General features: G+C 60.8%; 1 protein-coding gene across 7 annotated transcripts in view; it reads left to right on the top strand.

Annotated features, from left to right (window-relative positions):
- Positions 1 to 12,675, top strand: part of C18H16orf74 (chromosome 18 C16orf74 homolog) — a 33,213-nt gene extending 20,538 nt beyond the window's left edge. For 6 of the 7 annotated variants that reach the window (XM_071604322.1, XM_027933025.3, XM_027933026.3 and 3 more), the window contains 2 exons: positions 9,753 to 9,893; positions 12,181 to 12,675. In XM_071604322.1, the coding sequence (XP_071460423.1) occupies positions 9,753 to 9,893; positions 12,181 to 12,239 (200 nt within the window). In that variant the 3' untranslated portion in view covers positions 12,240 to 12,675. Of the gene's footprint in view, positions 1 to 7,337; positions 9,894 to 12,180 lie in introns of those variants that run through there. The other variant, XM_027933024.2, reaches the window with a different exon arrangement.
- Positions 12,676 to 12,924: the final 249 nt, after the last annotated feature.

Raw genomic sequence — 12,924 nt, 5'->3', positions numbered from 1 at the left:
GCACACCTGTTCCCCCAGCTTAGGAATCCTGCTGCCTGTCCATCCTGTAGCCCCAGCACACAGCAGGGACACAAGATGTGGAACAAGTGACCTGCCCACCTCAGCAAGGCATGGATCTCCTCCCCAAACCTCCTGCCTGCCATCAGGGCAGCTGCTCTGCCGTCCCTGGGGCCCAGTCTCCTGGGCCTGGCCTGAACCAGGTGCTCGGAAAGCGTTTGTAGGGTGGGTGAAGGGGAGGGTGAGCCTCCAGAGCCAGGCGGCCAGGGAGGCCGCTGCTGGGCCTCCAGTGAGGTCTCCTGCCTTGGTGCCTCCAGGGACCCAGAATTAATGGCCACACTGACCGGTTCTCAGCTTCAGGGTTGGGGGCTGATGGGACTGGACCCCCAGCCTGTGGGGTTGCCGTTTCCCTCCCAGGGCCTGGTGGCTAGCAAGGCCTGGCTCCACCAGGCTGCATAGACTTGGGTCTGGCTGGGAGCACCCTACCTGGTCCTTGCACCGGACAACACACAAGGCAAAGGGCCCCGCTGAGAGCTGCCGCCCCTTCTGTAGCTGGAAGTCCACACTGGAGGGGGCGCCCTGTGTGCCAGCCCCCAGCTTGCCCTCCGCAAGCAGGACTTCAGTGAGTGTACTGGGCCGCCATGCACTCGGGAGGCAGCCAGCAGCAGAATGTTCCAGGTGGTGGGGGCCTGCCCCTGCTGTCTTCAGGTTTGGCCCCCACTTTGCCCACCATGTGAAGGTCACGGCGCCAACAGCGGTAGTAGCTTTGTTCATCTGTGCCAATCTGACAGGTGAACACAGCATCCTGGGGGACGAGGAGTGTTTCTGTCCGGCAGGAAGCACGGATTTCCTCTCCAAGTGCTGCACACTGACAGGCACTGATGCCCCGCGCTCTGCCCCTGGCAGGTGCCCAGAGCCCGCCCTCCTGGAATTGCGTGTCCTTCTGAAGGCCCCGCAGGGTGAGGGTGACTGCCTGGGCCAAGGCAATGTAGAGTCCTTCGGGGCTGATAGTGTGGACAGATGATCAGCCGTGACGGTCAGCTCAGAGAGGGGAAGAAGCGCACAGGCTTGGGGGGCGGCCTGAGGTGGGGGCCTCTGGTGCAGGCCCTGCCCCAGCGCCGCTTACAGGTCTGCAGTGGGGCCAGCTCTCAGATGCCTGCTCCAGGCCAGGGGCGGTGCCTGGCCCTACCATAGCTGACGACAACTAACTGTAACTCTCAGCCGTGCCAGCCCCACCCCCATGAAATGCCACCCGATCTCAAGGGGAAAACCTCGAGCCACGATTCCCAGTTCCCCTGTGGAGATAAACAAGGAATGGCCGTCCAGTTCAAGTAGATCCCAATACTGCATGGCACATGCACAGTAAAAATGACCCATGGGCACCTAGACTTTATTTGGAAATCCTACCCCCAGGGGACACTTGGCAGTGTCTGGGAGACATTTTGGTTGTCACAGGTGGGGGTAAAACAGCACCCAGACTGGGGATTCTGCTGAGCACTACAGTCACAGGAGAGCCCCCCCCCCCCCACAACAAGGCTCTGCCCAGGGGCTAGCAGGGTGAGGTAGCCAGGTCAGCAGCCTGTTGGGCAGCCAGGTACTTTGTGTCTTTTCCTCCTTCCCCTCCTCCCCCTCCTCCCCCCTCCCCCCCCCTCCGCCACAGCAGGGGAGATGGAGCCCAGGGCTTTCTACTGCTGAGCTGAGCTATATCCCCAGCCATTTTTATTTTGAGACATGGTCTAACTAAGATGCTTAGATGGCCTCAAATTTGGGATCCTCCTGCCCCAGCCTCTGGGGTCTCCAGGATCACCGGGTAGCCATCACACCGCCGAGTCTCTTGCTGTTTGTCCCTGGGTGCAGGGCTTCATGCCGTGCTTTAGCAGAGCCGCACCTCAGCTTTGACCTTGCTCTTTTTTTTTTGTTGTGCCGGGGCTGTACCTAGGGTGCTGACCTACTGAGCCACACCCCCGGCCCTGTTTATTTTTTTGAGACAGGACCTTGTGAAGTTGCTGAGGCTGACTTTGAACTTGCAGCCCTCCTGCCTCAGCCTCCCGAGTCACTGGACAGGTGTGCACCATCACACCTGGCCGTTCTTTGACTCAGCGCTCAGGGTGGTCCTCAGAGGAAGGCCTGTTCCTGGCCGGGAGGAGGCATCACTGCCGAGGAGGACTGGTTCCAGGGCTGGTCCTGAGCCCTCTGTGCCCGGGCCCTCCGTGCTGTCCCCCCATTCTCTGTGGCTGGGAGCTGAGCAGCTTCCTGGAAGGGCCGCTCTGCAGGTGGCACGGGGATGGGCTGCTGGACCTGGGCTGAAGGGGGCTCTGCCAGAGGCCGGAGGACAGCCTGGCCGGACAGCACAGCGTGGGTGCCTTCCTCTCACCCCGTGCCCCTCCGAGCCCCTTTCTCTGGCTGCTCCCCAGTTCTCTCCAGCAGCTCATCCCTGACGCAAGTGGAGGCTTTTTCCTTAATTAAAAAGAGATTTAAAACATCCGCTGCTGTCTCGGCTGGGCCCAGCTGCCTTGAAAAGGTAGAGCCACCAGGGCCGCCCCAGTCTCATCCATAATAACACCAGGCTTTCCCTGTAATTGGAATTAAAAAAAAAAAAAAAAAGATTAGATGCATCTGGATCCCTCTGCAGCATTTGTCAGGTTGTTTGTTTGTTTGTCTGAGTTGTTTTTTGCAGAGCTGAGGATTGACCCAGGGCCCCACAAGCCCTCCACCACCGAGCCACACCCCCAGCCCTTTTTAAATTCTGAGACTGGAGGGCGGGAACCTGCCTCAGCCTTCAAATAGCTGGGCTCACAATTGCACAGGACTATACCCAACGTGTCAGGTTGCTTTCTGAAAGACTTGCCCTAAATTCAGACACCCCACCAACAGTGACAGGCTGGTGCTGGCCCTGCTCAGCCTGTCCTCCTGCCCAGGGACTCTGCATGTGCAGGGCTACCCAGTGCCCTCTCCCCCTCTCTGCTGCCCTAGGATTGCCCCCTCTGGGAAGCCTTTCTAAATCCCACCATCTCCCCTCAATCCTGCCTCTCCCTGCTGTGACCAGTCCATCATGTGTCCGTGTCCCTCTTCTAACTGACCCAGGCTCTAGGAGCTTATGAGCCTCTGCCCCAGGAGGGCAGCTCTGCATCAAATCCTGCATGATCCTGGGAGAGGTCCCTGACCTCTCTGTGCCTTGTTCTGATACCATCTGCTTTGTTCGGAGGACAAAGGCTGAGTCCCCTCCTCTGTGGCCAAGGGCTGGGCAGCTTCCTGGAAGGGCCTCTGCAGGTGGCACAGGATGGGCTGCTGCACCTTGGCAGGCCTGGCTGGAAGGGGGCTCTGCCAGAGGCCGGAGGACAGCCTGGTGGGGCAGGACAGCGTGGGTGCCCCTCTGAGCCCCTTTCTCTGGCTGCTCCCCAGTTCTCTCCAGCAGCTCATCCCTGGCCTCCAGGTGCTCACAAGGTCCAGCCTCGCGAGCTCACATCCCAGCCGTGGCCCCGCCCACGAAGGCTGCACTCACTGGGACCCTCCCTGCTTTTCCCCAGCAGACGCTGCAATCTTTGGGTCCCATTTCTGCTGAGGGAGCCTGGAGCAGGAGGTAGGGGAGGCAGCGCTGGGGAGAAAGACCTGTTGAGACTGTTTCTCAGCCGGGTCCCCAGCCCCTGGAATGAGGCACACAGTAGAGGCACAACAAGTGCCCGTCACCTTAGCACTACTAGGGCCAGGCATTACCTGGGCTGTGGGACTCAGCCGAGAGCAACAGGTGGGAAGCCAGGGAGGTTGTCATAGACTGTGTCCCTCCTTCCCCAGCCCACATTGTGGCACAAGAAGGAAAAGTCGTCCCCAGGGGTTATGCTTGAGTCAGGAGTGTTTTGTCCAGTGCCCACTCCAGTGGGGCACCTGCAGGGTGACGAGGCCCCTGACCTGTGTCCAGGAGTTCGTGCATACCAGCAGCTGCTCAACACTGGCTGAAGCCATGCCTGGGTGCTGGGGACAGCCCATGGAGGTGATGCCAGCCGATGCTCTTGGAGCGTGCAAGGCCAGCTCTGGGATTTTCTCCCTGCAAAGTGTGTGTAACAGTGGCGTGGCTGCTCGGGCAGGAAGCCCAGGTGTACCCCCTGGCCTTCCTCTGCTCCGTGGGTCCCATAGGTTAGAGTCCACCCTGGGTGTTATGGGGAATGGAGTCACCAGAAGGGACCCAGCACTGCCAAGGTGCTGTTCTCCAAGGGGCCAGTAGAGGGAACCTGGGAGCCACAGTGCCGGCACTGGGCCAGCTCCGGCTGCAGCTGGGGCTCAGTGGTAGCCTGTGGGTGGCCTGGGTACGCGGAGCTTGTGCTGGGGAATGGTGTCCAGTACCCAGTGGCATAGAGCATCCTGGCAGAACATGGACTTGGGATCTCGGGTTTGAGCCAGAACCAGGGCTTTGGAAGGAAGAGAAGTGGGGGCTGACACAGAAGGGGGTAGGGGGACACTTCAGGCCCCAGCCCGGCCACCTGGCCACTGCCTGTCCTTCCTTTCTAGAGTGGCACTGGCTTCCTCTCTGGCTGTGTGAGGACAAACAGCAGAGGGAAAGCAGGCCTGGTGGAGAGAGTCAGGGAGGAAGGAAGCCCAGCTGGCTGTCTGGCAGGGAGGTGGCGCTCGGTGCCCACCTGCCCGCCCCTGGCCAGCAGGACATCTGGGTCGCTTCTCCCACCTGCCCCACACAGGGATGTCATCCCTACCAGGTTAGTGTGGTGATTTCATTTTTAAACCAGGGAAACAGGCTCAGAGAGTAAAGCCACTCATTGCTATGTCACCCCACCTCAGGCCACCAGAACCTTCCAGAGGTGCTCACCTCCTGGCACCTCCGCAGAGTGGGACCCCAGGGCAGGGCGGGGCTGCAGTGTGTTTGCTAAGCTCCCCAGAATCTCCAGTGGGTGGCCAAGGTGGGGCAGAGGGCAGAGCAGAGTCTGACACAGCCCAGCCTGCCCGGCTGGTCCCACTGCACCTTCCCAGAGACCACACAGAAGGCCCTTCCGGGCGGCTCCACACTGCCCCCACAGTGCTGGGATCAGGCCTGGGGACCCAAGTGCTCCAGAGAAGGCTTCCTGTAGAAGCTCTCGGTCCTCCGGAAGCCTCCCTGGGCCTAGACCCTTCTGCACCTCCTGCCCTCCTGCCCCCTCCTTGGGAAACAGGCTTCAAGGAGGCCACAGGGTGGCAGGGCACTCAATTAGCAAGGGGCAGTTCTGCCTCAGGGACCCTGAGCTCCTTGGGGCAGTTGGCCTCTGTCCTCTGGCCCTCCTCCCCTGGCTCCTCCCTGGCTCCCTTCTCGCCATCTTCCTCCTGCTTCCTCTCCCCTCTCCTCCTCCCCTCTCCAGGGCCATTGAGCAACCCCTTTCAGATGAAGTGTGTGGGCTTTGTCCTGCAGCTACGGACCCTGTTAAAATGCAAATGTGGGCCTGGAGGAACAGGCCTTTCTCCTGTGCATTTTGTTAGGACTTTGGAGACTAAGGTGTGGGGCCTCCTTCTGTTGGGCCTCAGGGAGCTCTTTGGAAGCCTTGGAGGAGGCGGACAGAGCCCTGCAAGTCCATGGCTGGGCTAGGCAGTGTGGTGGCCCTGGCCAGCGAGGTCATGCTAGGCAGGTGCTACTCCACCCAGGGCAGCCGTGCCTCTGGCAGGAAGAAGCCGGGCTCCCAAGGTTCTGTGCCCCGTGAGGACATCAGCTTGTCCCCAGGCCTGCTGGCGTGCAGAGCTCACCTGGGCACCCCCAGGCCTTAGCCACACCCCCAGGCCGCCTGCACTGGTAAGTCAAGTTTTTCTGGGTCAGACCCTGCCTGCTCTTCCCACAGGCTGTGTCCTCCGCAGGCGGATGTGGGCTGTGGTGTGGCCCCAAGTCAGCAAAACTTTCTGGTCCTTTCAGAAAGCTGGTCAGCGCTGCCATTTGGGATCACGGTAACAGGAGCACAGGCCTTTGTAGTCACTGCTGGGTTCAGCATAGACCCTGGCTCTGCCACATCAGCTCCTAACCTGTGTGGATGACTCTCCGGCCCTCAGTGTCCATGTCTTTGAAATGGGCTGGTAACACTTTTCCTGGGCCCCAGCACCCGTCGGGACTGATGAGGGACACCAGCGGACCCAGCAGGCCCACTCCAGTGGTCCCCTGCATCGTTTCCTGCTCTGTTGCTTCAGAGCAGGCTCAGACCCAGCAGGATAGGTTGCCAGAGAGCTGGGGGCACCCAGGAGCTCTGCGGCCACCTCCCCCAGACATCAGGGAGGGGCCTTAGTCCTCCATGCTGGGAATGAGCGAGCAAAGCCAGGCCCCAGAGAGGGAAGGTGACCGGGCTCTGTCCCTGCCAGCACTGGCCCTGCTCCCGTTCCCTGGCCCACTCTCCCCAGCCACAGGGGTCTGCTCTATTAAAACAGACTGCAAAGAGTGCGCTCGGGAGACGCTGCCTTCCCTGTGCGCCGAGGCCAAGACGGTGGCACCAGGTTTCTGTAGACAGCTGCCAGCCTGGGGGAGGCCAGGCGCTGGGAGGCAGACAGGCCCATCTGTGGGCTGGAGCGGGGATTGTAGGAGGGGACGGGGACAGGGACGGATGACAAGTGCAGGTGTCTCCCAGGGGAGCTGAGCTGGCTCCGCCCTGTTCATTCTTGAAAAGCAGGTTCCGAAGTGAGCCTTGCTGGCAGGAGGTCTGTGTCAGCCTAAGGACTTTGTTCTTCAAGGAGCCAAGGCCTGGGCATGTCCAGGCCTTAGGGATCCCAAGGACACCCAGGCACACACAGACCACCCTCACTTCTGCTGCAGCTGCACCCAAGCCAGCCTGGGGTTGATGACATGTGGAGGGACACACGATCACATGGGAGCTGCCACACTCAGCCACACACATCCCGAGGGCATCCCAAGGGCATCCCGAGGGCCGGGGGAAGCAGCGGAGGGGCAGGCCCTGCAGCCGTCCACTCCTTGTGAGTCAGACCATCTGGGGAGCACCTGAGCCTCAGTGTCTGCAGGATGGCCAGTGCAAAGGGTGTCTGTGTCCCCCAGGAGTCACATGTCCAAGTCCTAGCCCAGCACCTCAGACTCAGGCCCTTTGGGAACAGGGTGTGGCAGATGTGACTAGTCAGGACAAGGTCATACTGGATGGGGGGCCCTATCGGATGACTGCTGTCTTTACAAGAAAGGGACATTGGACACAGGGTGCCCGGGGAGAAGGCCGTATGAGGCTTCGACAAGCCCAGATGCCACAGACTGCCAGCGACCCCAGAAGCCAGCAGAGAGGCCTGGAAGATTCTCCAGCCTCAGGAGACACCTCCATCCCTGACCTTTGGCCTGCCTGAGGCCACAGGTGTGTGTTGCTGAAGTCACCCAGACTGGTGCTTCCTGGGGTAGGGCCGGGAAGAGCGCGGTTTGCCACAGGTGCAGTCTGGCTGGGCGTGGCTCTGGCATGACCACCACGCCCTGAGCCGGTTGTTGGACATGGAGTGTGACCAGGCTCCGTCCTATCAGCCGGGATGCTCCCAGGGCCTGGCGAGCAGCTCCCAGAGGGAGAGCAGAGGCCAGCCCTCTCCTGGGCCAGGGCCAGGGCTTTACTAAACAAAGGCCCAGAGGGATGTGATTGCCCAGGGGCACAGATAGTCCAGCTGCAAAGCCAGTGCCCTCCCTGGGCCGGCTGGGCTGAAGGCAGCACACTGCAGACGGACAGAGGACGTGGCCCAAATTGCGCGGCTCCAGGTGGCCTAGATGTGCGTGTTCTCATGGTTCAAACAGAACATCCGTTGACGGCCTGGGGTGACCTGCCCCTCAGAGGAATACCCTTAGGTGACCAGAGGGTCCAGGAAGTCCCTGTGGCTCCCCACCATGCACTTGCCACCCCTTCTCCCAGGGCCAGGCAAGCTTGCCGGCTATCAGACGTCCCCAGTGTGACAAGCTGTGAGCAGCCTGGGGAGTGGCCCTTGTTGCCTGGAGCCCGGTGGTCAGCCATGGGGCTCGGCTGGGATTTCCTGGTTCCTGGTCTCCCCTGAGGGCCCATTTGTGCCGGCAGCTGGGCTGCTGTCTCTTCTGCAGGCTGAGCTGGGGAGCAGGGGCTTGGCCGGGGCTGCTGGCTGTAGGCTCTGCCTGCCACAGGAACTTCTCCGTGGGTTGCTTGAGTGTCCTCCCGGCAGTGACAGTACAGAGGGCTAAGGGGGGAACCGGCAGGTCTGCTGAGATGTCACCCTCAGCAAGGGCCTGTTCTGCTGGGCTTTGAAGGGTATGTAGGAGCTCACTACCCTGGCAGAGGAAGCCCAGTCCAGTCTGAGGAGCAGATTATGCAAAGGCCCAGGGGACCGGTGAGTTTGGGACATTGCAAGTAGTTTGGTAAGAGTGGCAGGTGGCAAGGAGATGAGGATACATCCTGAAGGCCCACACTGGACTATGAGGCTGCCTGGCCCAAGGTCAGCATTCCCCAGAACACCTCATGACTCATGTCATAGAGTCGTAGAGACGACTCAAGGGCCAGGCGTGGTGGCCACACCTGTAATCCCAGCAGCTCAGGAGGCTGAGGCAGAAGGATGGCGAGTTCAAAGCCAGCCTCAGCAACTGCGAGGTGCTAAGCAACTCAATGGGACTCTGTCTCTAAATAAAATACAAAACAGGCCTGGGGTGTGGCTCAGTGGTCAAGTGCCCCTGAGTCAAATCCCTAGTACCAAGAAAGAAAGAAGGAAATGGACTCAAAGGTCATCGAAGTTCAGAAAGCCTAGGGTTAAGCAGTTAGGAATCATTCCTAATTTTTTTTTAAGCTGTAGATAGACACAATACCTTTATTTTATTCTTTATGTGGTGCTGAGGATCAAACTCAGCGCCTCACACATGCTAGGCGAACGCTCTACCGCTGGGCCACAGCCCCAGCCCTGCTGATGGTTGTTTAAGCTGCTAAATTAATAAATGAATGAGATTGCTCCTCGCGCGCGTGGCAGGACTTCTCTGTGAACGTGGAAGAGGAAGGTAGAGTAGACGAATATGTGGTTCCCGAACTTATTTGATTGTGTTCCTGAGAGTCTCAGAAAGCCAGTGTTCCAGGGATCGGACTTTGGGAAATGCTGTCGGTAGCTGGCGGTCTGGGTTAGGGTCAGGGCAGGCGCCCTGAGCAGGACGCGGTGTGATGGGATCTGAGGAGGCTGGGGAGGTTGAACCTGGAGGCTGCAGGATGAGTGAGGGCGGAAGAGGGGAAGGAAGAAGCAGAGGCCTGGGGAGGCAGAGTCAGGCCAAGAGGTTGGGAGGCCTGGGGACGGAGACTGAGGCTCTGGTTTCTAGCAGGCGCCACTGGCCCAGGTGGGGCAGGGGAGGGGACATCTGGCAAGGACTTTATCCAGCTGGAGGTCCATAACTGGGCATAGCCAAATGACCTGTGCCACCAGTCTCTGGGCGAGGGGACCAACGATCCAGAAGGCCTGGCGCAGAGACAACCCCAGGCCAGTGGCGGCGCCCTGCGTTCCTCAGACCTCAAGGAGGACGCAGCAGGGATCACGCAAGGGAGAAGCGACTCTGGGCATGGTGGAGGCTGGGGTCGGCTCAAATCCAGGCTCTACTGCTTCCAGCCATTCCTAGTGACGCTCTGGACACCTGCCTGTGTCCACCCTGCTCTGGGCACTCACTGCTCATCCAACCTTCCCCAGCCTTGGCTTTCCTATCTGTGGAGGAGGGACAGCGATGCCCCCTTTGCTGAGTGCCGTTGGCTCTCAGTGGTGGCAAAGGGAGGGGGCTCCAGCGGCCACTGACGCCGGCCTCTGTCCTGTGTACGTGTGTGCCTGCCTTCCAGGCTTTAAGATGTGTGTCAGCGCCAGCAGCAGCCACGACGAAGCCCCGGTCCTCAGTGACAAGAACCTGGACGTGCCCAACATCATCATTACTCCCCCAACGCCCACGGGTGTGACGCTGCCAAGGGACCCCCAGCGGACAGGTGAGGCCGTCCTGCCAGCACTGCCAGGCTGGAGACGGCTCACGGGCTCCTCCCTGCGCCCCGTGCCCAGTTCACATCCCCCCTGCCCTGGGGTTTATTAAAATACCCGCTCAGGTTTGGAGACGCCCCACTGAGGGCCCCTCCCCAGGACACCAGCCCAGCAAGACCGCGTGTGCTGAGTAATTGTCTTGACAGCCTTGCCGCCTCCAGGGACAGGGGATTGGAGGACTGGGCTGACCGCCACGCTGCGTGTTCTCCAGCCAGGGAAACTGATGGGCACGCCTTCCCCTGCCCACAGGAGGACCGTGCTCCGTCTCCCTGGTCGCAAACCTTGGGCTATTCAGGAGAGGCCTGGTCACAGCTCGCCCAGGGTGCAGGTGGACCCTGGGCCTTTCAGACACAGCTGGATGCAGGCAGGGAGGGGACCACACATCAGGGAGAAGCCAGACAGGTGCCCTCTGCTCTCGGTCTGTGCCACTGGAGCTATAGGACCAGTTGTCCTCCAAGCAGAGGCTCTTGAGCCCTGCTGTGCCCTGTACTGAAGGCTGGGCTTCTTATTTGTCTGCACAGAGACTCTCAGAGCGATTTCACCCTGTTTCACAGGTGGGTGAATGGAAGTTCAGACAGGCCTAAGCCTCTTGCATGCAGCTGGTGCCGGTACGTGGCAGAGCTGGGATTCAGACCAGGCTGTGTGACCCAGGCTGTGTCATAGACGCCTCACCTGGGCACCCCCAGCAGTGGTCTGTCATGACGTGGGTCCTACTGGGCACAAGCTGGGGACGCAGCACTGAAGGCACAGCCTGGGACCGGCCCTTGGGCAGACTGTTCCAGGGGTGCTGAGCGTGGCTCTCAGTTGCTCACCACACGGAGACCGTCCAGCCCCAGGCGAGGCCATGCTCAGCAATGATTGCACAGGTGGCCGTCCGGGGATCCTCTCAACACTATAACCAAATACCCGAGAGTTCAACCAGACAGGTGCGTGAGAGGGAGTGCTTTCAGGTGAGACGGGCACCGGCGCAGGGGCCCGTCCTGCTTTCTCTAACAACCACCCACGAGAAGAAACAGAGTCCCCCAAGAACAGCCTCCATCCACCCAGGGCCACAGCCCCAGTGACCCCACCAACACCACAAGGCCCCTAGCATGGCCAGGCTGAGGGCCCAGCTTCCGTCAGGAGCCGCGGGGGCCAGCCATGTTCTACCTGCAGCAGCCATAAGCCCACTGACCTTTCCAAGGGTCTGACACCAGGTTAAGGCTCCTACCAGCCTCAAGTGGCTCTCGTCCCAACCCTAAGGGCTGTGAACAGTGTCCCTGTCTGTAGTCTAGAGAACAGGTCCAGACAGGGTCCGTGTCTCAAGGGCACACAGCCAGGCAGAGAAGAGCAGTCCCTCTCCGCGTTCCTCCCGCACCTGGCCAGTGTCCAGTCACAGGGTGTGGGCGGCTGCAGCCCCAGGGCTTAGCTCTGCCATCAGGGCCTTCAGCGGGCCCTACTGCCTTCCCCACTCCCAGGGCTGCTGGGACACTCTGTAAGGTCTGCAGGGCGGCCTGTCAGACCTGAGGCCAGGCCCCAGGGAGGTGCCCATATCCTGACAGAGGTTTCCTTTGGGTCTCGGTGGCTCCGAGATGGGAAAGTCCAGGGAAGGGACAGGCGTCCCCTCTCATCTACTGTGTCAAGCTCAGACTGTCCTTGGCTCTTCCCTGGAGAAGGGGGACAGGCAGGGAACCCTGGGAGCCCAAGTCCTGCCTGCCCCTTACCAGCTGCAAACCGTGAGCCTCAGTTTCCTGACTGAAAAGTGGGAGCCCAGGGGAGCCTGAGAGCGGAAGGCGAGGTGGGTCCAGGCCCGTGGGAAGCGGGGGCTGAGCTCTGGTGCCCCTGGTGCTCGTTATGGAGAACAGACATGGGCCTGGCCAGGCCCTCCCAGGCTGCTCGGGACACTTCTCAGCCACCCGGGGCTCCCCAGCAGCAGCCTCCTGGACCCTGATTAGCCTTCTCTGCTGGGCCTCAACTTGTCCACAAAACAAGGGGCCACTTGGCTCCCCCAGCCTCCCCAGTGAGGCTGTGCCAAGAAGACCCCCACCCCAGGACCTCAGCAGACTCCAGAGGGCAAGGCATGGAGATGGGCCAGGGGGTGCTTGGGGTCCCCTCTCAGCCTCCAGCGACATCACTGCCCAAATGTTGGGGGAGCTCAGGGCAAAGGCTCGGGGCCCCCTGCCTCCTGGCCTGCAGCTCACAGGGAAAGGCCTGGATGGGGTGGGAGAGGGTCCGGATGTTGACCTCTCTTTCTCCTAGTCTGGCTGGATGAGATGGGGTCTTGCCCAGATGATGGAGAGATGGACCCTGAAGCCTGACGAGGAACAGCAGGATGGCACCAGCCAGGCAGCCTCTGCACCACAGCCCGGCTCTGGACGTCCAGGAGTGGCCACCCGGGCAGGTGTGCTGAGCAACTGGGTAGGGACCGCAAATCCTGCCCTGGACCAAGACAGGGCAGCTGGAAGAATGATGTATCTCAGGCCAGAGGCCCACAGCCTCCATGCTCTCCCTGACCCTGGTGTGGTAAAGGGAGGGGACCCTGTCCTGTGGCCATGGTGACGCCTGCCAGGGAGCCAGAGGAAGGCCATCTTCCAAATGAACACGCACTCCCGGGTCCCTGGTCCCTGAGGGCAGCAAGAGCTCCTCTCCAGTGGGGCGGCTGCCTTTCTTACAAGCTCCAGAGGTTGAAGCAGACCCCACAGTGATTCGTGGTTTCTTTTTTGCATTGTGAATAAAGATCCTGCGAAACAGTGATGACGGCTCTTACTTCTCGAGGTGGAGATGGAGCGGCCCAGGGAACAAGGTCTGGGGCGTCCAGAGGCTCGCTGGGCAGGGGGGAGACATCTGGCTGTGATGGGCCCCCAGGTGCTCTCCAGCTCTCGATGTTCACACCACCACGTAGGCTCAGGGGACTGAGCGCACAGGCCCTTTCTGTGTCTGGGTCCTTTCCTGTGGCTTCCACCAGAGGCTGTGTCCCCCATAGCAGAGCCTGCAAGGATCAGG

This window comes from Marmota flaviventris, chromosome 18, assembly GCF_047511675.1.
Source record: "Marmota flaviventris isolate mMarFla1 chromosome 18, mMarFla1.hap1, whole genome shotgun sequence".
In the NCBI taxonomy this organism is placed as follows: Eukaryota; Metazoa; Chordata; class Mammalia; order Rodentia; family Sciuridae; genus Marmota; species Marmota flaviventris.
The sequence above is the reverse complement of the archived record's forward strand: the minus strand, read 5'-3'. Positions and strand labels throughout refer to the sequence as shown.